We start from the raw sequence: 26,659 nt of genomic DNA, 5'->3' as shown, positions 1-26,659 counted from the left end.
AACATTGTTCATAATCTACATGGAGGACTTTCTCACACAGCTCGATCCACTTGGAAGACAATCCCACACAGCTCAATTCAAATAAGACCATAAGGCATAGGAGCAAATTAGGCCACTTGGTCCATCAAGTCTGCTCGGCCATTCAATCATGGCTGATTTTTTTTCTCTCATTCCCATTTTCCTGCCTTTTCCTCATAACCCCTGATTCCCTTATTAATCAAGAACCTATCTATCTCTGTTTTAAAGACACTCAGTGACCTGGCCTCCACAACCTTCTGCAGCAAAGAGTTCCACAGATTCACCACTCTGGCTGAAGAAATTCCTCCTCATCCCTGTTTTAAAGGATCGTCCCTTCAGCGTGAGGGTGTGCTCTCTAATTCAAGTTTTTCCTACTAGTGGAAACATTCTCTCCACATCCACTCTATCCAGGCCTCACAATATCCTGTAACTTTCAATAAAATCCCTCCTCATCCTTCTAAACTCCAATGAGTATAGACCCAGAGTCCTCAACCATTCCTTGTACGCCAAGCTCTTCATTTCAGGGATCATTCTTCTGAACCTCCTCTGGATCCTTTTCAAGGCCAGCATATCCTTCCTCAGATAACTGCTCACATTACTCCAAATGAGGTCTAACCAGAGCCTTATATAGCCTCAGAAGTATATCCCTGCTCTTGTATTCTAGCCTCCTCAATGTGAATGCTAACAATGCATTTGCATCTGCCAATTGAACCTGCACGTTAACCTTGAGAGAATCTTGAGTAAGGACTCCCAAGGAATTGTTTCTGAATTCCTAAGCAATTCCCCATTTAAAAAACCGTCTATTTCTCCATTCCTCCTTTGAAAGTGCATAACCACACACTTTTCTACATTGTATTCCATCTGCCACTTCTTTGCCCACTTTCCTAACCTGTCTAAGCCCCCCATTTTCTCAATACCACCTGTCCCTTTACATTTGTATCATCTGTAAACAGCAACAGTGCCTTCAGTTCCTTCCTCCAAATCGTTAATACATATTGTGAAAAGTTGTGGTCCCAGCACTGACCCCTGAGGCACACCACTAACCACTAGCCACCAGCTGCTATCCTGAGAAAGACCCCTTTATCTCCACTCTCTGCCTTCTCCCAATTAACCAACCCTCTATCCATGCCAGGATCTTACCTTTAACACCATGGTCACTTAACTTATCTAACAATCTCCTATGCAGTACCTTGTCAAAGACCTTCTGGAAATAAATCACATCCGCTAGTTCTCCTTTGTCTAACTTCTTTGTTACCTCCTCAAAGAACTCTAACAGATTTGTCAGACATGACCTCCCCTTGACAAAGCCGTGCTGACTCAGTCCTACTTTATCATGCATTCCCAAGTACTCTGCAATCTCATCTTTAATAATGGACTCTAAAATCGTGCCAATGGCCAAAGTCAGGCTAATTGACCTATAATTTCCCTCCCTTCTTTAACTGGTATTACAATAGCTATGTTCCAGTCCTCTGGTACCATTCTGCCATGATGTGGAGATGCCGACGTTGGACTGGGGTAAGCACACTAAGAAGTCTCACAACACCAGGTTACGGTCCAACAGGTTTATTTGGTAGCACAAGCCACAACCCTTCGGAGCACTGCCCCTTCATCAGATGAGTGGGAGTTCTGTTCACAAACAGGGCACATATAGATACAAACTCAATTTACAAGATAATAGAATGCAAGTCTTTAAAGGTAATCAATTCTTAAAGGTACAAACAATGTGAGTGGAGAGAAGATTAAGCACAGGTTAAAAAGATGTGTAAAAAGAATAGTTAGTGAGATTTTGCAAGCCCAGGCAAGTTGTGGGGGGATTACAGACAATGTGACATGAACCCAAGATTCTGGTTGAGGCTGTCCTCATGCATGAGGAACTTTGTTCAGCGATTCTGCGTTGTTGTGTGTTGTGAAAGCCGCCTTGGAGAATGGTTACCCGAAGATCAGAGGCTGAATGCCCATGACTGCTGAAGTGTTCCCCAACGGGAAGAGAACACTCCTGCCTGGTGATTGTTGAGCGATGCTCATTCATTCGTTGTTGTAGCGTGTGCATGGTCTCCTCTTCAAACAACCGCCCAACCTCAAACAACCACTGTTGGCAGCAAACTATCTAGCCTTCAGGAGAACAGTGACCATGACACCACACAACCCTGCCACAGCAACCTCTGCAAAACATGCTGGATCATCAACACGGATGCCATCATCTCACGCGAGAATACCATCTGCCAGGTACACGGTACATACTCTTGCAACTTGGCCATCGTTGTCTACCTGATATGCTGCAGGAAAGGATGTCCTGAGGCATGGTACATTGGCGAGACCATGCAGACGCTACGACAACGGATGAATGAACGTCGCTTGGCAATCACCTGGCAGGAGTGTTCTCTTCCTGTTGGGGAACACTTCAACAGTCACGGGCATTCAGCCTCCGATCTTCAGGTAAGCGTTCTCCAAGGCGGCCTTCACAACACACAACACAGAATTGCTGAGCAAAAACTGATAGCCAAGTTCCGCACACATGAAGACCGGGATCTTGGGTTCATGTCACACTATCTGTAACCCCCACGACTTGTCTGGGCTTGCAAAATCTCACTAACTGTCCTGACAAGAGACAATACACATCTCTTTAACTTGTGCTTAACTCTCTCTCCACTCACGTTGTCTGTACCTTTAAGACTTGATTACTTGTAAAGACTCGCATTCCAACCATTATCTTGTAAATTGAGTTTGTATCTATATATGCCCTGTTTGAGAACAGAATTCACACTCACCTAATGAAGGGGCAGTGCTCTGAAAGCATGTGGCTTGTGCTACCAAATAAACTTGTTGGATTTTAACCTGGTGTTGTCAGACTTCTTACTGACCATCCCTGCCTCCAATCATTCCTGAAAGACCACCACCAATGCCTCCACAATTTCCTCAGCTATCTCTTTTAGAACCCGAGGGTGTAGTCCATCCGGTCCAAGTGATTTATCCACCTTCAGTCCTTTCAGTTTCCCCAGAACCCTCTCCTTAGTGATGGTTACTACTCTCACTTGTGCCCCCTGACTCTCCTGGAGCTCTGGAATACCACTGCTGTCTTCCACCGTGAAGACTGATGCAAAGTAACTATTCAGCTCCTCTGCCATTGCTTTGTTTCCCATTATTACTTCTCCAGCCTAATTTTCCAGTTGTCCAATGGCTATTTTTGCCTCCCTCTTACCTTTTGTATGTTGAAAAAAAACTCTTCCCTATCTTCTTTTATATTACTAGCTAGCTTACACTCATACCTCATCTTCTCCCCCCCCTTATTACTTTTTTAGGTGTCCTCTGCTTGTTTTTAAATGCTTCTCAATCCTCTGGCTTCCTATTAATCCCTGCCACTTTGTATGCCTTTTGCTTTTATGCTATCCTTGACTTCCTTCGTCAGCCATGTCCTCCCCTTAGCATGTTTCCTCCTCCTTGGGATGAATTTCTGCTGTGCCTCCCAAATAACTGTCAAAAACTCCTGCCATTGCTGTTTCACCATCTTCCCTGCTAGGCTCCCTTTCCAATTAACTCTGGCCAGCTCCTCCCTCATGTATTTGTAGTTATCTTTATTTAATTGTAATACTGTTACATCTGACTCCAGCTTCTTCCTCTCAAACTGCAGAGTAAATTCTATCACATTGTGGTCACTGCTCCCTAAGGGTTCCTTCACCTTAAGTTCCCTAATCAAGTCTACCTCATTACACATCACCAAATCCAGAATTACCTTTTCCCTAGTAGACCCTGTCACAAGCTGCTCCAGAAAATCATCTCTTCGACATTCCACAAATTCCTTTTCTTGGGATCCACTACCTATCTGATTTTCCCAGTCCACCTGCATATTGAAATCCCCCATAATTACTGTAATATTGTCTTTTTTATATGCCTTTTCTATCTTCTGATTTATTTTCTGCCCCACATCCTGACTACAAATGGACGACTTTCTCACACAGCTCAATCCAAATGGAAAGCGTCTTAAAAAACTCAACCAAAATGATGGACATTCTCACACACAAAATGGACTGAGTTAACAGCACACCAAAAATGGAAGTCACCCTCAAGCAGCTCACACTAAAAAGAGATAAGTCACTTTCACATTACTCAAATTGAATTGGTAGAACCAAACTGACTAAACAATCCAATCAATAGTAACAACTTGACCATGATGGCACATAATTAAATGTATACATTCAGCTGCCAGAAAAAAAGGATGCATTTTGTCTGTTGGTCTATCAGTTACTTCTTACTAATTGTTAACTATACATAGAATTGGAACACAGAATTTCAGTGTAACAGGCTAAAGGTCTGTAAGGTAGGTGTGATTTATTTTGTCAAAGTAGAGACTGAATGTAGGGTCATTATGTTAACCTGGTGACAATTACAGTGGCAATTCAATCTGTGACACTCCTGTGTATCTCTTTAAAACACTGTCTGACAAACACAGTATGCATTGGTACTTTGTATTCTAACATTTTTGCACAGTGTTTGAAACAGGTCGATCGAAGGCACAGATTATGGTATCAAACCAATCAGTGAGGCAGGAAGGAGGATTGTGATTGACACTTGTGTCTCAGAGCTGTGAGTAATCCTTCTAATGGGCATAGCAATAGCCGGAGTCCTATGGCGCATTCCTCTGTTCAGCTCATTAGCCTACAGTCAAAGTGGCACAATGGCTAGCCCTGCTGCTTCTCAGCATTAGGGACTCAGGTTCAATTCCAGCCTTGGGTGACTGTCCGTGTGGAGTTTGCATATTCTCCCTGTGTCTGTATGGGTTTCCTCCAGGTGCTCCGGTTTCTTCCCATGGTCAAAAGATGTGTAGGTTAGGTTGATCAGCTATGCTAATGCTAGTGACGAAGATGATTGATGAGGGTAGGGCAGCGGATGTTGTCTACATGGACTACAGTAAGGCCTTTGACAAGGTCCCTCATGGCAGACTAGTGCAGAAGGTGAAGTCGCATGGGAGCAGAGGTGAGCTGGCAAAGTGGATACAGAACTGGTTCGGTCTTAGAAGACAGAGGTTAGTAGTGGAAGGATGCGTGCGTTTTTGAATGGAGAGCTGTAACAAGTGGCGTTCCTCAGGGATCAGTGCTGGGACCTTTGCTGTTCGTAATATATATATAAATTATTTGAAGAAAATGTAATTGGTTTGATTAGTAAATTTGCTCATGACACAAAGGGTGATGGATTTGTGGAAAGCGATGAGGATCATTAGAGGATACAGCAGGATATAGATCAATTGAAGGCTTGGGCGGAGAGATGGCGGATGAAGTTTAATCTGGACAATATGAGATCACGCATTTTAGAAAGTCTAATACAGATTGGACATATACAATAAATGACAGAACCTTTAAGGCTACTGATAGGCAGAGGGATCTGGGTGTACAAGTACACAGGTCACTGAAAGTGGCAACGCAGCTGGAGAAGGCAATCGAGAAGGCATACAGCATGCTTGCCTTCATCGGCTAGGGCACTGAGTTTAAAAATTGGCAAGTCAAGCTGCAGCTTTATAGAACCTTAGTCAGGCTGCATTTGGAATATAGTGTTCAATTCTGGTCGCCACACTACCAGAAGAATGTGGAGGCTTTGGGGAGGGTACAGAAAAGATTTATCAGGATGTTGCCTGGCATGGAGGGCATCAACTATGAGGAAAGGTTGGAGAAACTTGATTTGTTCTCACTGGAACGACGGAGGTTGAAGAGCAAACGGATAGCAATCTACAAGATTATGAGGGGTATGGATAGAGTGGAAAGTCAAAAGCTTTTTCCCAGGGTGGAAATGTCAATGCTAGGGCGCAGAGGTATAAAGTGTGAGGGACAAGGTTTAAAGGACACATAAGAAGCAAGTTTTTTTTTACAGAGGATGGTGGGTACCTGGAACACACTGTTGGGGGAGGTAGTGGGAGCAGTTTTAAGGGGCGTCTTGACAAATACATGAAGAGGATGGGACTAGAGGGATATGGTCCCCAGAAGGGTATGGGGTTTTAGTTCAGTTGGGCAACATGGTCAGTGCAGGCTTGGAAGGCCTGTGCTGTAATTTTCTTTGTTCTAAATGACCCCATTAGTGTCCCGATATGTGCACGGGGGAATTAACAGAGTAAATACGTGGGGATACGGGGATAGGGCCTGGGTAAAATGAGTCAGTGCTGACTCAATGGGTGGAATGACCTCCTTCTGCATTGTAGGATTCAATGATTTATGGAAAGGAAGTGAAAATAGGAAATCTCAGAGCAATGTAAGGCACAAGACTTTTGAGAAGTAAGGAGCAAAAAGAGGTTAGAAATAATAAATTTGAAGATAAAACCTTCTGGACACATTAGTGACAAAGGTAAATTTAAAAAGGGCAGTGATTCATCTATTGTAGGTTAAAATTAGATTTCTAGATGAGCAATGATTAGATTAGTGTGGGTTAAGATCACAGATAAAGAGTTAATGATAAATCTCGGGGGGATGGATACAGTTAGATTTGTCAAGGTGGTGGTTAGTTTCTTGGGGATTATGATTATTGGTACAAAGGAGTGTGCAAATTGAATGAGAAATGGGCAGATGGTATTTGTTATTGGGGGAATGAATGAAATAAGAATGAAGTAGTTCTGGAGATTAAAGATATGGGTTGTAAATGCTGTGTTTGCAAGATTGAGGCCAATCTTTGGTGAACATAGAAATTTCACGACCAGAATTATGAGTGAATTGAGAATAGTCAAACAGAAATGTCTTTATAAATTACTGAAAACGTCTGGGGTAGGCTCAGTCAGTAAAAGAGAAGAAGGGCTGTACTTAAAGAGGGCAAGATTACTAAAGACAGGCCACCAGATTATAGGAAGCAGATGAGGTTCTTTGAACAAAATGAATGAAGTGGGAGGGGTAAGGATAAATTGGAAGTTGGAAAGGAAGGAATATCATAAAGCACAAAGTAAAATTCTTTGCGGTACACAAAGCAGTACCTCTGCTGTTCTTGTACTGGGCCTCCTGGCAAATTCATGTTTTCTGTCATCTCTGGTTCTATGTCCAGATGCTGATCTGTGTTTTGTCTGCAACAGAATTGTGATATTAGAAATGGAAAAGCCATTTTCTGATTACTGACATTATATAGAAGTAGCTCTTCACAAGGGTATTATGTTTTAATTCTATTGTGAAGAATGCACAGCTCCTCCAAAAGAATCTCTTTGAGCCTCTGCAGGGATTAATATTAATGATATAGTTCTGGCTTGCCCATTGGCATTATGCAGCTTTGCGGAAGGTGCAAGTTCAGCTTCCTTTCCGTTAGTACCTTTGGTGACTAGTTTCAAATATTTTTCTCCTACATACATGAAATACATACCAAATGAATGGTACATGGAAGAAAAGGAAGCCACATGTACAAATTACAGGAGTAACAGCATGTATCTATAAATATCAATTGAATTGAAATTATGGATGTTATAGTATACAAATAGCCAAGAGATTTGTTATGAAAATTAAGATACATAGAGTGTGAAAAGGAGGACATAATCGGAACTTTTTGGATTGGTATGCTGTGTGTAGTGAAGTGTCTCAATGAGGTTCCAAAAAACGTAGTATCGCTTCAGTGAACTTTTGCTGTATCTTTCTCATGGCTCTAACACCCTTACTAAAATCAGATGCTCAGAATTGTATCAGTCCCAACTCTGACTGAACCCTGGTCTTGTACTACTTCAAAATCACTCTCTTTCCCTGTATGTAAAACCGAGTTGCCAGTTTAAAAATCTTTGTATCTGCGCCTCAAGATTTGTTTCTTCATAAAATATTAACATGTTGGCGATACTATGTTTCTCGTCAGAATGTGCTGCTTCACATTCACAGCATTAAACTGCATCTGTCTGCCACCAACAGACCCATGCCAGTAAAATTGTTCATGGCTTCTGCCATTTCTTCCAACATTGTGATCCCCTGGTTTTGCAACTTTTTTAATAACAAATTTGATTGACTGCGAAGGAAGATGGTGAAAGACTGTTTCCATTGCTGAATGAAAATGTAGACTACCAAGAGGGTATAGACTCAGGACAATCGTGTGAAGAATGAAATGGCAAGTTAGATGGATTTTCTTTCTTCATAGAGATTATTTGAGTACAGAATTCTCTGTTTAGATAGAGACGACCAAATTATTTAAAAAGGAATTGGGGTTAAGTAAATATAGAGAAAGGGCAAGGAAATTAGATAATATTTTAGCACCAGCACAGGTACAATGGGCCAAATGGCCTTCCTACAAGGAAAAGATACAAGGCAACCATCCATACTGATCTGAAATGGTCTTCACGTGACACGAGGTAAATGAGACAAGAAATCACATTTGTGAGCTAATTCAATGTTTCAAGTATCTCTCCTGTTTGAGAGTAGTAATTAAATAATATACTTCAAGTGATCAATCTAGATTTAATTATTCATCTGCCCACACAATACATCAAGCTTGCAATTTGCTACCCAGCTTCTGTAGATGTCGGGTTGCATGCTGCACATTTAAAAGCATGGTGGATCTGATGCCAGGGACCAGGGAGCTTCCAATTACATTGCACATTCTACCTCCTACACAGGAAAGCTCACAAGCATATCAGTGCCTCAACCAGGTAGCATCTAAAAATGTAATTGACTCTCTGGATCTGACAAGAAGCAGTGAAATTAGCACAGCAGGAAAATAATTCCAATGTTGGGGAGGAACTTGACTATCTGATCAGGTGTTGGTCAGGGATAATTTATTAGCGCCAGCCTGACTCTCAGTACTGACCACATGTCAGGAAAACTGTCCCCAAATAAGGATGAAAACAGCCCAGAATGGGAATCCCAAACTCTGGCAATGGAATGCCAATTAGGTTCATTAATGAGCCATTTGACACTACTCATGAGCTCATTGGATTTTCATGGTAGTTCAGGGATTTAATGGGACTCACATGGCTCTCCTGTGGCCCCTGACGGCTGCCCAACAAATTCAATCAGGTTTGCCAGAGATCTTGAAGGGGGTCACTTGTCAACAAGCGCTCAGCGCCCAATCTAGACATCTGGCAACACAGAGGAAAGAAGGCCACTGAAAGCCACCTTCCTACTCTTGCCATTACCCCCACGTGCCCACCTTCTCTTGGACAAACCCCTCTTCCATCCCATTCAGCTGTCTCCAAGGATCCAGTGGCAATCTTGTGGACAGGCCTTGGAGCAGTACTGACAATGGCCACTGCTCCAGGTGGTGCTCCAGCAATGGAGATCTGCCAAACTCTGATTGGTTAGCAGCTCTGACAGACTGAATTTTCACTCGCTGGGGTCTTTGATCCCATGAGGTTGGGTGGGAGGAGGGGGCCTGGCTCTGACCAGTTAAGTGCCTGAGTGCATTTAAATTGTGTCAACGTCTCCCATTATAGCATGACTCCTAATGGCTGGAGAACCAGTTTGAGGGGGTGGGGTCTGCATGTAAGAAACTAAATTCTGTCCCAAGTCTGTGGTCAAGTATTGGCATGGCACAACACAACATCCTCATTTTTAATGGCTGACAAAATGAAAGTGTTCCTGGAAGAAGCGAGATCACTCTTGACTTCACTCTAGAAAACCATGCCCTTAAGACAGAAAAAAACAACCAAATAAACACTGACTAGTGCACAACTCAAGCATGTGAGTAGCATATTCCTTGGTCAAACCTTATCTGTATTGAGTGAGCTGACCTTGGTTGGAGAGTTCTGACCCCTAGTGTGAATAGAGGATGGATGCTGAGGAACTATATGTAGGTGCACATAGTACTGAACTGTAACTGAGTATTTTCCATGGCAGAAAGGTCAGCAACACTAAATAAACAAGAATCAATATATAAAAATTACTAACATTTGTTCTACTGTCCAACTTGCATCTTCCTCAATCCGCAGTGGCTCCTCAGGCTCTGTCACCCTGCCCTGTGTTAAAAAAAAGTTGTATGTCCAAGAGGCACAACTACAATGACAGATAGTTTTATGCAGTCATAATCACCAACTGGAATTGCAAATAAAACCCCATTAACCTTGGACATCTGATATGAACGCTGACAAATAAAGCATCTGATCATTGGGAGAAGACATCTTCCATATTAATTACAAAACAGCAATTTCTGGAATAGATTGAGGTGGAATAAATTAGTACTATTGAAATAATTTACATGTAAAATATAAATGAGCCACTGTCCCTCTCATTATAGCAGTGCCCTTTACATCAATGGAGCCAGCTTTGGCAGACAACATGGAGATAGTTTTAATTAACTGAGGTACTCATAAATTGGACCCAGGCTGTTATATATAGTGTGGGGAATGTAACTGGATGATGATATTTTGGTTCTTTTCTTCTATGCCGAAGGATAAACAAATGTTGATGTGTGAAGGCCAAGAGAAAAAGAATTCAAGAGACACAGAAAAATAGGCTGATGTGGCAACGCTTTGTCTTGTCAGAGATTTGACGAGGAGATATACAAGATCAGGTCAGCACCAAAGGCTCGGTCTACACTTTAGGGTTTGACAGCACATCACTTAGTACTTTGACTGATATTTAAAGGCTTCTATTCAATTAATGAAAGCCAATCATATGAAAGTGACACCTTCCAATAGGAAATAGAATTCTAAGGATGGGGAAATGGTCTATCTTGTTTTAAGTTATTACTGAGTTTTACTTTTGTAGGCAGTAGATTCCTATGAAGCTGCATTTGGAACATTTTTCTTGAAGCTTCCCTTCAAGTCCAAAACTTTTTGAAAACAGAGATGATAATGTAAAGCAAATCCTTTATTTTTATATCTGAGGTCAATAGCTGCGCGTGGATGATTGATGGAAGCAATGTTAAATTAGGATCTGAAAAGCAAACTGACAAGCAAAGTATCGCTTCCCAAGAGGGTGATCAATTTAGAATTACCTTCAACAACTATCACTTAAGAAATTAGTGGAAAGACAATAGGAAGCAACGTACTATTGACAATGGTTCCACCTGTTACCTGAAGGCTTGTTTTGGTCACTTTTGTTCTCTATTCATCACACAGTGGACATTTTTTCTAACTTGTCTGTTTAATAATATTGCCAGTAGTTTGCATGAAAAGCACTGTAGCAGCTACATTCAAAATTAAGTGAATATGATTTCAGTTGGTTTCTTCCTTTTTGACTTGTACTGCACTTGGCAGCATTGATACAAATGAAGAAATAGATTATTTTTACAGACCAGAGAAGATCTGATAGCCATTCAAATTTCTGCACTCTATTCCCTACCTACAACCCTTTGTAACAGGCAAGTGAACACTTCAAACCTGAATCTTTAGTGTTTGTATGTCTGGATCCTGTCTCAAAATGATCTAATCTTATTATTCAATCAAACTTGATTGTGGAAAGAATTGTTAATTCAGAAGTTTAAATTTCAAAGACAGTAAGTTCTTAGGTGGTTGACGGGAGGTCATCACAAATGGCCAAAGGTGACAATCTCGGATTTCCCTCAGAGGGGTCGATTGATGCAATTCCTTGACCAAGAAGGAGTGCAATGGACTGTGAAGAGGCAGAGCCATCAATAGATGAATGCACTGGCCATACTGAATGCCATATATTACATGAGTATGCACATGGGTGGCACAGTAGCACAGTACTTGGCACTGCTGCTTCACAGCGTCAGGATCCTGGCTTCGAACCTAACCTTGGATGACTGTGTGGAGTTTACACATTCTCCCCATATCTGTGTGGGTTTCCTCTCACATTCCAAAAATGTTCAGGTTAGGTGGATTGGCCATGCTAAATTGTCCCTTAGTGTCCCAAAATGTGTAGATTAGGGGGATTAAATACATGGGGTTGATAAGGTCTGGATAAGATGCTGTGTCGGACAGTCAGTGCAAACGCGTTGCGCTGAATGGCCTGCTTTGGCACTGTAGGGATTCTATGATTTTTGTGAACCATGCTCATCACTTACCTTCACATAAGTCCTAATCTCAGAACTCAAGCCAACATCCCTGCTGGACAACCTGTCTTCTACTTCTACATTATTTTGCAGCAGCTCCTTTGATTCCTGATCAGGTTCCACTGAAGAAAAACAATTAAAAGTTAAAATATCAAGATAAAGTTACTCCACTTCACCCAAAAGAAAAGCGGGGAGGCAAAACCGGGGGCGGAGGGGGGCGGTGCGCGCGCGGAACAGTTCTGGGGCGGGGGCCAGGGCAGGGAGGTGGGCCAGAAATGGTAGGGGGAGAGGGCAGGGGGCAGAATGGGAGGGGGAGAGGGCAGGGGGCAGAGTGGGATGGGAACAGAGCGAGGCAGGGGTGGGGGCACAGCAGGGAGGGAACAGAGCAAGGCGGGGTGGGGGCAGAATGGGGAGAGGTTGGGGGCAGAGCGGGGGGGTGGGGAACAGAGGCAGAATTGGGAGCGGGGTGGGGCACAGATTTGAAACAGTGGAGAGACCCAGTGTCAGGTTAAGGCCAGTATTGGGGGGGGGAAGAAGGGTCCCCATCAAATTTTCAACATCCTTCATGGCTGTATTGCTCATTCTATTATTATCCCAGTGAATCTGACATTGAATGTTTCCCACAATTAAATATCTTTTCTATGATGTTTGGTGCAGATTCACCATCACCTCCTTTGTAATCAGCGCTCTGTGCATAAAAACCGGAAAACCAACGCTTTATTTCAAAGTCCAAGGTTTCTCTATTGTTCCATTTAAGTTATTTCTTCCTGTTCCCACTTCACATTTACTTTTGCTCGGAATGAGTCCGATTGCCTAATCTTTAGCTTGGGTAATTTGACAGGTATGTTGTTTAATCATAAACAGCTTACCTTTCATTGATCTAACATTCAAATATTCCTCCTGTTTATTCAACTGATTTTCTTCGGAGATATGCGCCATCTGAAGGGTCAGACTGCCTGTATCTTCATCTGAGGGCTAAAGGCAGAAAGCTCACATTAAATACAACAAATAAGTGTAAAAGCATCATCGAAGGCTTTGCCAACATCAAACCCCCTTCTCCCCTACTCCAAGAGATGTACAATGATTTCTGCAAAAGAACATCAACTTTGAAATAAAAATTGGAATCCTTTTCCTAAAATCGTTGATTACTGTTGTTGTGTCATCCAGGTTGTAATCTGCAAGAGTACATAAAGATCTAACTGAATCTAAAAAAAAACAATGAAAATAAATCATCCAAGAAATGCAAAGATAGTAAAGCCCTGCGTTGCTGGCTCTATTCATACAAGGGATGGAGCAGACTGCCTCTTGTGATTTAACACATTTTGCTGATGCAACGGTTATCTGGCAGGGTGACAAGCAGAAGGATTAAAACATTCAAAACATCTTGCATTGATTAAGCAACGGATCTTAAGAATGGTACATTGATTTTAGTAGATAAAAGAAAGACAACAAACAACGGAAATGAGGAGAAAAGTATATAAACTGAGGCAGGTTAATTACAAAAGGTGAAAAAAGTAGATGGATTCAATCATGGATGACTTCAGAGTGGCATGGTGGCACAATGGTTAGCACTGTTGCCTCACAGCGCCAGGGACCTGGGTTCAATTCCAGACTCAGATGACTATTAGTGTGGAGTTTGCACATTGTCCCCGCGTCTGCATGGGTTTCCTCCAGGTGCTCTGGTTTCCTCCTACATTCCAAGTATGTGTGGGTTAAGCTGATTGGCCATGCTAAATTGCCCCTTAATATCAGGGGCACTAGGAGGGTAAAATATGTGGAGATAGTGTCTGGGAGAGATTGTGGTCAGTGCAGACAGGATGGGCCAGGTGGTCATCTTCTGCACTGTAGATTTCACAATTCTATGAAATAAGGACGGACTGTTTGCCAAGCAAACAATGTACAAAATTCTACAGAATATAAACAAGTCTACCCAAAGTTTACTGTCCACAAGACTCTTCTCACTATATTTCATCTCAGCCTATCAGCACATCCTTCTATTCTTTCGTCTCTTGCATTTATCCAGCTTGCCCTTAAACTTATGGACTTGACTGAAACTAATTATTGTAGCACTGTAAATACCATAGTTGAGGACAGGCACAGAATGTTTTTTTAAAATTTATTAGTTCGCAGGATGTCTGGCACTGACATGGCCTGCATTTATTATCTATCCCAGATTGATCTTGAGAAGATGGTAGTGAACAGCTGCAGTCCACATGAAGGTTCTCCCTTAGTGAATTGAATTGGCTAAAGACAGGCTTTTGTGATGATGGAGACCTCAGGAGGAGACCGAGATGGATCAGCATGGTGGCTGAAGAAGATTGCAGATGTTTTAGCCTTGTCATTTGCTGGGTTCCAACATCATTGAAGATGAGGATATTTTTGAAGCCTCCACATCATTCAAAACTGGATTTGGCAGGACTGCAGAGCTTTGATCTGATGGCTTGGTTGTGAGATAGCATGCTGCTTCTGTTGTCTGACATGCATGTAATCTTGTGTTGCACCTTCACCTGGAAGGCACCTCATTTTGAGATATTCCTAGTCATGCCCCAGCATGCACACTCACTGAGCCAGGATGAAGCCTCTGGCTTGATGGTAATAGAAATATACAAGGGACTGCTTCTGGCCTAATACCTCATGGGCGCCCAGTGAATGTTTTAAATCTATCCCAATTCGCATGATGGTAGTGTCACATAACTCAACAGAGAATGCTTCAGTGTGAAGAGTGGACCTCATCTCTACAAGGACAGCATGGCGATCACACCTGTCAATACCAACAAGTGTGAAGATGCTGGCATTGGACTGGGGTAAGCACAATAAGAAGTCTCACAATACCAGGTTAAAGTCCAACAGGTTTATTTGGCAGCGCTAGCTTTCGGGGCCTCAAGCTCCTTCATCAGGTGAGCAAGGATTTGTGTTCACAAACAGGACATACGCAAATCCTCACTCACCTGATGAAGGAGCTTAAGGCTCCGAAAGCTAGCGCTGCCAAATAAACATGTTGGACTTTAACCTGGTGTTGTGAGACTTCTTGCAATACTAACAGAGACAGAAGAAACTGCAATAGGTATGTATTGGTGGGGACAACATCAGGTAGATTTTTCACTCATGTTGGTTCTTTCATCATTTGACATAGGTCCAACTATCACATAATGGTGATACTGACTCTCTTGATGGTAGACACTGAAGTCCCTCATTCAGAGAATACATTGTGCCCTTGCTGCCCTTAGTGCTTCTCCCAAATGGTATTCAACATAGAGGAATACTGTCTTATGGGGTGAAGGAAGGAAATGGGTGGCAATCAGCAATGTTGACTGGGTTGGGTGCAGTTTCATCCTGATGTTGCCTAGGTCCTTCTGATTGTATTCTCATTATATTTCTTTGTAGGGGGTTTGATACAACTGAATGAGTTGCAAAGCAGTTTCAGAGGGCACAGAGCAGCTAACCACATGGCTATGGGTGGAGGGTTACATTTGGCTAGATTGGATAAGGAGGACAGAGTTACTTCTTCAAAGGGCATCAGTGAACCAGATGGATTTTTACAACAATCCAGAAGTTTCACAGACACCATGACTGAGTTTTGCTTTTATATCCAACTGTATTAACTGCATTTAAATCATCTAGGGATTTGGGATGTGAAGTCATGTTTCTGCATCTTTAGTCCAGCAACATAATCACCATTCTACCGTACTTCGTATGTCCAACTTTGAGCAGTTTACCTTGTTATCTGATGCATTGACGGCAACTTAGAGAACAGCAACAATAATTAAATATCTGTGACTCAAGGCTGAACTTATCTTTCTTACAAAGATTGCAGGTTGAGGTTGTGAAGGTCTTTTAAAAGCTAAGAGGCATAAATAACACAGACATAAGAGGCTATTGTCCTTAGAATAGGTGCAGTGTTTAGGGTCATAAATTATAAATTAATAGCTTTCCAACAAGATGCCACATTAGAAGAATTCCCCTTCCATGCAGGGTAACAGGTACGTGCACAAATCCAAGATTGTGACAATTTAGATCTGCCCAAAAGGAGCTGTTTAAACATTGCATTAAGAACTGTCTCTGGTGCAATTTTGCCCCCTTTTCAGAAAGAGTATCCCTGACATACACAAATAGGAAATACTGTCTACGGGAATGGTCTTCTTAACTGTATCATTCAATATCAGAGAAATTAGAAATAACAAATTGCGATGTGAAAATATTTTGCCAAAAAATAAAATTACTTCTTCCAACTATTTGTTTTTACTTTCTTACTAACATTTGTTCCACAATGATATCAAATAAGTCATCCAGTAACAATACGAGAAACTTTTTTTCCTGTTTCATGGTTGATATTATTTTGCATGGACATACAAAAGTCAAAGGCAACAAATTCATCTTTGGACTTAACAGATTCCAGGAGGGGGAAAAAAAATCACAAAAATTCTTTTTAAACTACAAAGAATTGAAGTTTGATACATATCCAACTCTGGCTGTGAAACACTCTGCAAGAGTCTGGAGATGTAATTTGGTGCAAATACTTCAACTTCCTTTCACATATATAGCAGCCTGATGGCTGTATGTATAGACTGGTAATCAAATACGACCAAGGTAACAGTAAGCTGGCAAATCTACTAATGTGTGAGTTGGTGCCAGGAACTTGTCTTTAAAAACCCAACTTCTATCACTAGTAGCCCTCTCATGTCACCTCTGGGTAACAAGGTCTCAGCTTCAAGCCCCAGTCCAGGGTTTGATCACAAAAATCAAAGCTCACACTCCAGTGCAACACTGAGGGAGCATCAGAATATTGGAGGGCCGTCTTTCAGATGAGACGTTAATCCGAAACCTGATCTAATTGCTCGGGTGAATGCAAAATACCCATGACACTATTTTGAAGAGGATTGGGGAGTTATCCCTGGTGTACTGACTGCTACTTATACCTCAATCAATATAATTAAAGTTATCTGTTTTATCATTATAACATTGCTGATTTTGGTCTTTGCTACGCACAAACTGGTTGTCATTTTTCCTACATTACAATGGCTACACTTCAAAACTGCTTAAAATGGCTGTAAAATGTTTTGAGACATCCGGTGGTTGCGAAAAGAGCAAAATAAATGCAAATCTTTCTTTGCTTTTTGAACTGATCAGTTATGTCCAACCTGCCACTGTTTCTTGGTCCGGCATGGATGAGCCTCACAGTCTTACACAATGTGTTTGAGTTTTAATACCCTCAGACCATACATGGATGTATTTTCCCAGACTTTGTTTTAGGTTTTTGTAATAATTTCTCAGGAGTTGACAGGAAAATGTCTCTGTCTTCACGTTAAAATGTCTCTTCTCTAATCTCCAAATAATAAGAGGCTTTATGGTCAATGAAATCTATAATGAAACAGTAGTTTGCAATGGAACATTTAAGACAAGACCGTTCTGCTTCCTGACCACAAGCGGCTTATTTAACTGGTGAATAAATAAAGGATGTTCCAAGTAAATAAACAGATAAAAGTCAGTAGCACTTTTACGCTCAATTAAAGTGTATTACCACTTCCTATGTGTCATAACATTGTGTATTTATTGTCTAAATTCAAGAAGGCAGTAGTTTAAAGTATAAAACCAACTGGCACCACAGACGATCTGTATGAGCTTAACAATAATCACTTGCTTGGACACTACAGTACAAGGTTGCGAAAAGGAAAATAAGTCCAGGGATTCCGATCATACATGTTTCTAAATTGGTATTATTCTCGACAAAGATTCTTTCTTCTGCATCTAAGATAACCTGCTATAGTCTAATTAACCTAGTCTAATCTAATTATAGTTTAGTCATTGACAGCATTCAGTCATGTGGAAAGTGCCAATGATCAGATTTCTGTTCCTGTGTCAGCTTCTGAATCCTGCTATAAATTTACAACATATTTTACAACAAGCTTAAAATTACTGTTATCAATTTGTGCAAGTTAAACGCTGAATCAATTAACATGAGCCTTTGATAGCAAGGCATAGCTTGATATCCCAGCCATTTTACAGCTTTCCATTTGTACCTTGACGAGCAATTGAATCTCAATGCTCAGCCAAGAAAGTACAATTCTGCCGAATAACTCAGGAAATGTACACAGAAGGGAGCATTACTCGCATCAGAGCAGAGTTCTTGCCATTTTTAAAAAACTGACAGTTTGATATACTGACTACTGAAAATGTAAAGGGCCTTCCGAATCAAAATCAGCATTCTCTATTATTGTTCAGATGATAATGACTAGACACTCTGTTATAAAAATAAACTGCACGTTTGTGTCAAACACGGGCTTTTTATAGTGAAACATATCTGTAAAACTGATAACGCAGGAATGAAGATTTGAGCTACACTAGATAGCCTGTGCCTTCTCTGAATTGCCTTCATGTTTTGCATGCTCAGTTAAGCCATCAATGAGACTCTTAGAGATCCTGTTACTTTAGCAGTTTTGCCTGTCAAATGGATCTATCAACTTGTCAGAAATACTCACTTCAGTCGCAGACAGGCGCTTATCACCATTGTCACTCCCGATACCAGAGTCAAAATCTTGCTTTTTGTCAGGATAAAAGTCTTCAATGCTAAAAAAAAAGAAAAATTCAAAATGAAATAACTGAAGCCGTCGCTGTCACCACAGCATACTGTCTAAATCATTGTTCCTGCAAAAAAAGAGCAAAGTCAAATCTCTAAAGACCATTAGCATAATGAGCGCACGGTGTTAGCAATTCCCAGCGAACACACTGCATTATCAAAAGCTGCACCCGATTTGGCACAGATTCAGTAAGAATCCAATATTAATTTTCCTCATGTACAGCATTTATAACTCTGGGAATAGTTGGTAATACGTTTGACATTTATAGACAAAAGATTCATTTGCATTTTGATTTCCGAGCAACTATGAACATTTCTGCCTCTTTCACCCAATTATTTTTCTTTAATTGTACAGAATCTAGGTCAAGGTGAAGAAGGATGGTGCTGAAGAGCAGACAATTCCATTTTAGATCTTACATATCACAAGCTTGTAGCTGGTCACTGGTCAGCTAGCTGATGCCTTTATGCTCATGGTTCAAATTTATCCTGAAAAGACCACCAGCTGCAGCATCAGTAACATTCCCCATCTCACATTACGTGCACTGCAATCGGGCAAGTCTGCCAAATCACTGCAGGACAGAACTGGGTTATAGCTTTGTATATCAGTCCCCAATTCCCAGTGAAGGCAAACTCATTCCTCTTGAAGCCTTCACAGAGTTGAAGATCTCATCAAACTTCTAGGGGCAGGGCTGGAACTTAAACAACCAAAAATGTGATTAAAAACTAAACAAGGTGCTCTCACCTCATACTAGCTGGGCAAATAACTGGGGAACTTGATCCGGAACTGGTACCTAAAGATTTAAAAGGAACTGGTGGGGCAACATTTTCACACAAGAGGGTAGTACACATGTGGAATGAGCTGCCAGAGAAGGTGGTAGAGGTCGGTACAATTACAAGATGACATATGGCAGGTACATGGATGGGAAAGATTTAGTGGGATATAGGCCAAATGCAGGCAAATGGGACTAGTTTTTCTTTATATTTTTTGATACTTTATTCCTAACCAAAAAAGCCAATTAAGTCCAATCAGAATTCCACGAGGGAAAAATCAGATCCAAGCTGACAAGAGAAGAATATACATCCCATCCTGGGCTGGATCAAACAAGATCCAAGCTGACAGAATGAGGCATTTATACCTCCTCCTGGGCTTGATCTGAACTTCATCTTAGCCAAAAGGTCCACATGGCTTTGAAGAATTGCATCATGGGACTAGTTCAATTTAGGGAAACCTGGTCAGCATGGGCGAGTTGGGCAAAAGGGCCTGTTTATAAACCATCTCTAACCTGATCCCATCAGAGGGTGTTGCCCAGGTCCACTCAGCATTTCCACCTAGCCAAGAAAGTTTCAATATCACCCTGTACTTAACCAATAACAGGAAACCATAGATCGTTCTGAACAGGCTCATCTCAAAGCTCTGAGAAGCACAGAGACTAGGGGGACACTGCAACATAAGATTCATGTGCTTTTTTAACCTATTTTTAGGGTCCCTTGCAGTCCCAATTTCCAGCATCTCAAAATGAGGTAATGCTACCATATCGTCAAGAACATTAGATATATTTTTGAAAATTCTCAAATCCCTACTGAAGGGTCAGAGAGGGGTTTTTGACAGAGGGTTGCTGAATGAGTTCTGTATGTCTGTTTTGCTTCTTCCAGGAGGTGAAAGGAGAAAGGAAAAGGTACATATATAGGGGTGAGTGCAGAAAAAAATGCAGTAGAGAAAGGCTTGATGGCCTTTTCTCAGAAATAAACTAAGATCAATCTATAAATCAGAACGTGAATGCTGAGGTAATGGGACAAGATAATAGTAGCCCATTTTAACATTTGCTTGTTGCTTAAGAAAATCCTATCAATCACAGAATATAACACATGACACAAATAATCAACAACATTTACCACTAGGAGGCACCAAACTTCCACATTGCAAGCATTTAATCTACTGTACAAACAAAGAACCCTGATTTCACAAACTGCTTACACGGGGAGCAGCAGCCTCATCATCTGGCACTGGGCTCTAGGGACTGAATATTCAAATTCCACAATGTGCCAAATTTACCCTGCCGTAATCTGGTGAATTTTGACCATAAAAGTTGTTAGCTTGTTGTAAAAGCTCAACTGGTTTAGTCACGTCCTTTGAGGCCTAATCCCCTAACCAGTCTGGGAGACGTGACTCTAGTCCCTTAATCTTCTTAATGCCCTCTGAATTGATGAGCAAATCATTCAGCTGTAAAAAGTGCACATCATAGAAGGCACACCTATTTAGACGAACATCTTGGTAGAAAATCGAATCTGGCATCTTGAATTACAGGGGTGCAGTCAAATTAAATGAACTTCACTGTGAAAAATAGTCTGATTATAGGTTGAGCTGTGCCACGAAATCTTCCATTATAAATGTTTTTATTTAATGTGTATTTAACATATGCTGTCATGTTCTGCATATTTTATGAGAAAGTTGGGTGTAGGAAAACATATGAACTATTCAGTATTCGTAATGCTACGACTGTTTCTTCAAATATGCGCTGACTGCCTTGAAAGTGATGAGTGCTGTTCTGTCGGAAGCAGTTGCTGGTGAGCACAATATAAAAATATAAAGCGGCAGCTTCAGTCAGGGCCTTGCAAAACTGCAACCAAATCGCTGATCAGCAGAGTCCGTGTCTGATCGTGGTCAGACCTGCCAAGCAGTGATCAAAAAGATAGTTGCTGTTTCCATTTCTATTCTAACTCAATGGAAAGGTACAGAGATGGAGCTAGAGTCCACCAAACAGATCAAAGGTTTAAGAATTGGGAACAGCTTCAATGCGTTCCTCGAAATTTCCATTTAAAGTGGTGCTGCCAGTAGTTAAGTAAATATTTTCTGAAAGCAATTATTCAGATTTGCAGAAGGAGAAAATGTAGTTCCCTTGGAAATCAAGACTTTGGAATCTTTGCACAAACTCATGAGAGGCTTAATTTTACCAACAACTCACGTCTCTTGCGTTAAAATCATTTTGGGAGGTTGGGGCTCCACAAAGCAGTGACTTGTTATCGATTTTATATAAAAACGCAGATCTCAAAATGACAAGGAATGCTTTCGAACTCACCTCCCTCCAACAGGCTGTGACACACGAACCTTCTCCATTGGTTGCTGGTAAAGGGATTCTGCATTCTTGTCCATTCTACAAGCCTCTATGCTCAGGTACTTAAATATGTGTACTCTGCCTTTCATGCAGATCTAAACAGAATTAGGAGAGATTATTTACCATCTGCAGAAAAACACATCAGCTGCTTCTAACTGCAACACAAATTCCATATTTTGCAGTATGGTACAATCCACAAAGTGGGAGATATATTATGCCTCTCTGCTCCAAATACAATTGTGTACATGAGACAATATGGTGGTGACCTGGAGCTCAGGACCATGAAGATGCTGCTGTTTTATTGAATGACATGATGCTGCACAACACTGAATGGGATTTTAGCTGCTCACGGTGCTGCCCAATATTATATCACTCTATTTATCAACAAGAGAGCAAAAAACAGTTGTATTTTACCCTCTATCACCCTTGCACACACTCTCCTGCATTTCCAATGCAGTGCCAGACTGGTTATTCAGCTGCTCTGCAGCAAAAAAGTTAACAATGTCAGGGTCTTCAAAATTGAATTGTACACAGAACATTGAAGCAGCAATCCCGGACCAAGTTAAAGTAAAAGTCACACTTCAGATTTGTGCAATGACTGAGAACTGGCTCTTTGCCAGCAATTTGTTTTTAAGACCATCTTCACATTGGTGATCATGAAAAGCAACTTGAACAAGTTTCAACATTAAATCAAAATAAAGAACTAAGTTCAACCAGGACTGGTCTACACAGCTCATTGCGCCAACTTTGTACAAAATCCAAATATTCTCACACTACAACACTATCCAACGTATTGAGCGAATAATCAATATACCAAAGAGAAATACACAAAATTAATTTTACTCTTTAGTTTAATTCACAAAATTCAATATTAAAAATCAATGTAGCAACACAGCCAGGTAAGAATGTCACTGTTATTGTCACTAACTGTCAATGAAGAAAAAGAAACATTGGGAAAACAAAATACAAAGAAGCCAGGTATACCCTGTTAACTGGTTGGAATAGTGAAAACAATTCCATTAACCCGTGCTGCATTCTTTCTTTATAGCTGATGTGTCCAGTATATTTTCAATGTTGCTCCAATCTATTCTGGGCAGAAGATTCTCTATTTGTTGATACAGAACTGTATTTTTCCAAAATTTATGTTTGATAAAAGAGCTCTAAATCTATCTATATAACAGAATCTATGGTCCATTGTGTAAAACAATATTTCATGAAACAGCAGGAAAAGGGAGAGGGAAACTACTATAACTTTGTCCTTGTAACAGCTTGGTGTCACATTTGGTGTCTTCGGAAGCCATCTGACATCCTGCGTCCTGCCATCTGGCCTTGTGCTCAGCTTAATGAAAAAAGGTTGACATCAGAAAGACTGAGTTGACATAATGAAGCTGAACATTAGTAAACTAAATCATACAGAAAACTAAAGTATAAGTAAAGACAGAACTGCACAGGAGAACTGTCTGCAAAGTTACCTAACACTTTTCCTCGTATGTTTAACCTCCACAAACAACTGCTCGCTAATGGAGAGTAATAGGTCAAAATGCTTTCCATTTAGCTGTCAGATTATAAATGATGCTTTAGAAATTACATTAATTACTTTTTAAGTAGTGCCAAGGTAATTCTCTCTGAACTGGTTCATGAGCAACCTCGAGCAGAAACATCCTTTTACCATGATCCATGTCGAGTTGACAAGCAACATATAATTAAATAAATTCTGAAAATCATTTCGTCATTTTGTAATTGGTTTACCCAATGTTTAGTTCACATACAGAAAAAAAATACTTCCACTTGTAGATCTTCTTGGTTCAATGGCAACGGTTCTCAATTCATTTTGTCCTTGGATTAGAGCAAAAGACTCTGGCCCACTTACCATTCTTAGCCCACCAGCTGCTGTTCACCATCACAAAGAAACCCATCAGAATTAATGAAAGAAAAGGAGTTGCTTTCAATGAGGCTCCACTGAGGTGGTGCCTGGTTCCAAGCTGGAGAGCTTCAGGCTCATGATGGGCTCCACTTATTTTCTTTCAGCCCTGTTTCAACAATCTCTTCTCACAGTTGTATTGCAGCAGTAACATAAATGTTGCTTGTAAAACTATACTGATATTGCTAACACTTATGATGACTTGGGCCACGCATGCAGGAATCACATGTTACGTCACCCAAGTGGTTGGCGCGTTATGTCACCTGAGTGGTTGGCGCGTTATGTCACCTGAGTGGTTGGCGCGTTACGTCACCCGAGTGGTTGGCGCGTTACGTCACCCGAGTGGTTGGCGCATTACGTCACCCGAGTGGTTGGCGCATTACGTCACCCGAGTGGTTGGCACATTACGTCACCCGAGTGGTTCACATGTTACTTCACATGAGTGGCGAGGATGAGGGTTCTAGCGTGTTTTCTTTTATGGCCTCAGCATTCAGCCCAATGCTGTTGAAGTAGGGTCACTAGCTGCCGGTTGAGTGCTCGGTAGGTCAATAGCTCTCTTTGTTTGGGATATAGCAAAGTTACATGAATAGAAAATGAAGTTATTTTAGGTAAAGGAACATTCAGAGGAGAAGGCAGCACAGTGGGAATGTTATGAAACTAGTAATCCAGAGGCCCAGGATAAGGGGTTCAAATCCCACCACAGAATCTGGTGAAATTTGAATTCAATTAGTAAATCTGGAATTAAAAAACTAATCTCAATAATAGTGATCCTTAAACTACCAACTGTATAAACACCCATTAATGTCCTTTAGGGAAGGAAATCTGCATTCCTTACCCAGTCTGGTCTACGTATGATTCAGACCCACAGCAGTGTGGTTGACTCTCAACTACCCTCTGAAATGGCCGAACAAGTTACACAATTTAAGGGCAATTAAGGATGCATTTGCAGTGACGCCTGTATCCCACAAAAAATTTACAACATTCTCAGTACCCAGACGTCTATGCTTCTGGGGCCAAAAGTTCCTTTGGAGATGCTCTGAGAAAGCAAGCCCTCTGAATTTTGGGACTAACACACAAAATGAGTATGAGCAGGACAAAACTTCTTCAGAGCTTTAAATCTCTTAGTAAGCTGTCTCCCTGAAAAGAGAATATAATCTAATTACAGTTTAAAGAAAACTTCATATATGTGAAGTGAAATTAGCCTACACTCCAAGTCTTTTGATGATCAAGTGGTTTGTTTACTTTACAAAGACATCGGGGTAAAGGGGACATGCAAATAACTCATAGAAACCATTACGGACCAGTTTGTTTATTCTAATTTCTGAATTACTGTAAACTTTTTTTTCTATATTTGTCCTTGGAATGCCGGTATGATCAGGGTAGTTGCCTATCTGTAGCTGGTTTGAGAAAGCGATGATGGAACAAATTTCTGAACCGCTGAAGTTCTTGTGGTGATGGTGCCCCCACAGTGGGGCTGACAGGCAATTCCAGAATATTATCCAAGCAGTGATTTATGTTCAAGTGACTTGAGGGGGAACTTGCAGTTGAAGATGCTGCCACAATATTACCTCTTTTGCATATCTCAGAAAGAGAAATGAAAGGAGGGAAATGCTGTTAAAGTGACTTTGGTGAACTGTAGGAATCCATTCTGAAGATAACATATATTGCAGTTGGTACTGCAGGGTGGATACTTGAGACTAGGGATACCAGTCAAGTGAGCTGCTCTGTTCCAGATTTTTAGAGTGTTATCACAGCAGCATCTGACCAGCTCAGCAGCAAATAGTCCCTTAGACTTGTCTCTTGAACCATGCAGATGGTGGATGGTTGGGCTTTCTCTTCATAACATTAGAATGGAAGTTTAGCCCTTTGAGCCTATTACACCACTCAGTGAGATCATGGCTGATCTGCAACCTAATTCCACATATTCATCTTCACTTGCCTTGTTTGAGATGGTCATTATTTATATATCATGAATGTTACTTGCCAACCCAAGCCTGGATATCATTCTAGATTCTGCAGTATAGACTGGTGCAGAAAGCATTATCAATGGAGGAGTTGTGTCTGGAGCTGAATGCTTAAGATTTGTCACTGACAAAGGAGATAAAAGTGATTGGATCATGGATGCAGTGGGTCTACAATAATTGACTTCCTTTGTGCCAGGGGTGACTTCATCCACAGTAGGGTTTTTTTGGATCCTTGTTTATCTCAGTTTTGTTTCAACATCAACAGCAGTTCAGTTCTCCAACTTTTCTCTCACAATTAACTCTTTCATCCATATCCAGATCAACCAGGTATAGGAAAACCTACAAATGTCCAATAAATCCAAGACAACATTCTGACTAGATGCTGGATACAGGTGGGAATCTTCCTCTAATTCCTTGTCACCCCTTTCTTTCATTCTTTTTTCTTCCGAATTTGTTCACACGCTAAATATAACAATCTTGACACCTCGGGCAATTTGACTGTTCTTCAAGTTTTTAATATACTTCCAAGTGATGATTAAATTCCTGACCGAGTAGTTACATGATTGAAGATGCAGGAGATCATAGAATATTAGAATCCCTACAATGCAGAAGGCGGCCATTTGGCCTATCGAATCTGCACCAACCACATTCCCACCCAGACCCTATCCCTACTACCCCATGCATTTACCCTAGCTAGTCCCCCTGACAGCAAGGGGCAATTTGGCATGGCCAATCCACCTAACCGCACATCTTTGGACTGTGGGAGAAAATCGCAGCATCTGGAGGAAACGCACGCAAACACGGAGATAACGTGCAAACTTCATACAGACAGTGAATCCAACAGGGGTCCCTGGTACTGTGAGGCAGTAGTTTTAAAACAGTGCCCCTATGTCAGCCCTGATGTTTTGTTTCAGAATGGAATGTGACTCAGTTGATTTTACAGTCTCACAGAAGCTAAAATCAGAAAACAATTCCCAATTTCACCTGCAATTGGTGTTGTATTTCTTTGAAGAGCTCGAACATCAGGTATGTCTGTGGGCAGGATTGTCACAGTCAATATAAAATTGGAGCACTTATTTGCACCTAATCTGCTTGATTGATCCCAAAGCTGCGCTGAACACTAGCTGGAAATGTTGCTGGTTACCAGATAACACAAGCCATGTTGGTGAATGCTGGAATCCAT

The 26,659-nt window shown here is 41.1% G+C and overlaps 1 protein-coding gene across 4 annotated transcripts in view; it reads right to left on the bottom strand.

Moving 5' to 3' along the window:
* lrch1 (leucine-rich repeats and calponin homology (CH) domain containing 1) overlaps positions 1-26,659 on the bottom strand; it is a 154,776-nt gene that overhangs the window by 32,762 nt on the left and 95,355 nt on the right. For all 4 annotated transcript variants that reach the window (XR_013888698.1, XR_013888699.1, XM_080204214.1 and 1 more), the window contains exons 6-11: positions 21,556-21,686; positions 18,381-18,468; positions 12,774-12,879; positions 11,917-12,026; positions 9,837-9,904; positions 6,962-7,048 (exon numbers count right to left, since the gene is read on the bottom strand). Coding sequence is in view for 2 of the 4 variants with exons in the window: in XM_080204214.1 (XP_080060340.1) it covers positions 6,962-7,048; positions 9,837-9,904; positions 11,917-12,026; positions 12,774-12,879; positions 18,381-18,468; positions 21,556-21,686 (590 nt within the window). In the remaining 2 variants the exon portion in view is untranslated. The remainder of the gene's footprint in view (positions 1-6,961; positions 7,049-9,836; positions 9,905-11,916; positions 12,027-12,773; positions 12,880-18,380; positions 18,469-21,555; positions 21,687-26,659) is intronic.

This window comes from Carcharhinus amblyrhynchos, chromosome 15 (genome assembly GCF_965287045.1).
Source record: "Carcharhinus amblyrhynchos chromosome 15, sCarAmb.v2.hapA, whole genome shotgun sequence".
Classification (NCBI taxonomy): domain Eukaryota; kingdom Metazoa; phylum Chordata; class Chondrichthyes; order Carcharhiniformes; family Carcharhinidae; genus Carcharhinus; species Carcharhinus amblyrhynchos.
This window is presented reverse-complemented; position numbering and strand designations above follow the sequence as displayed.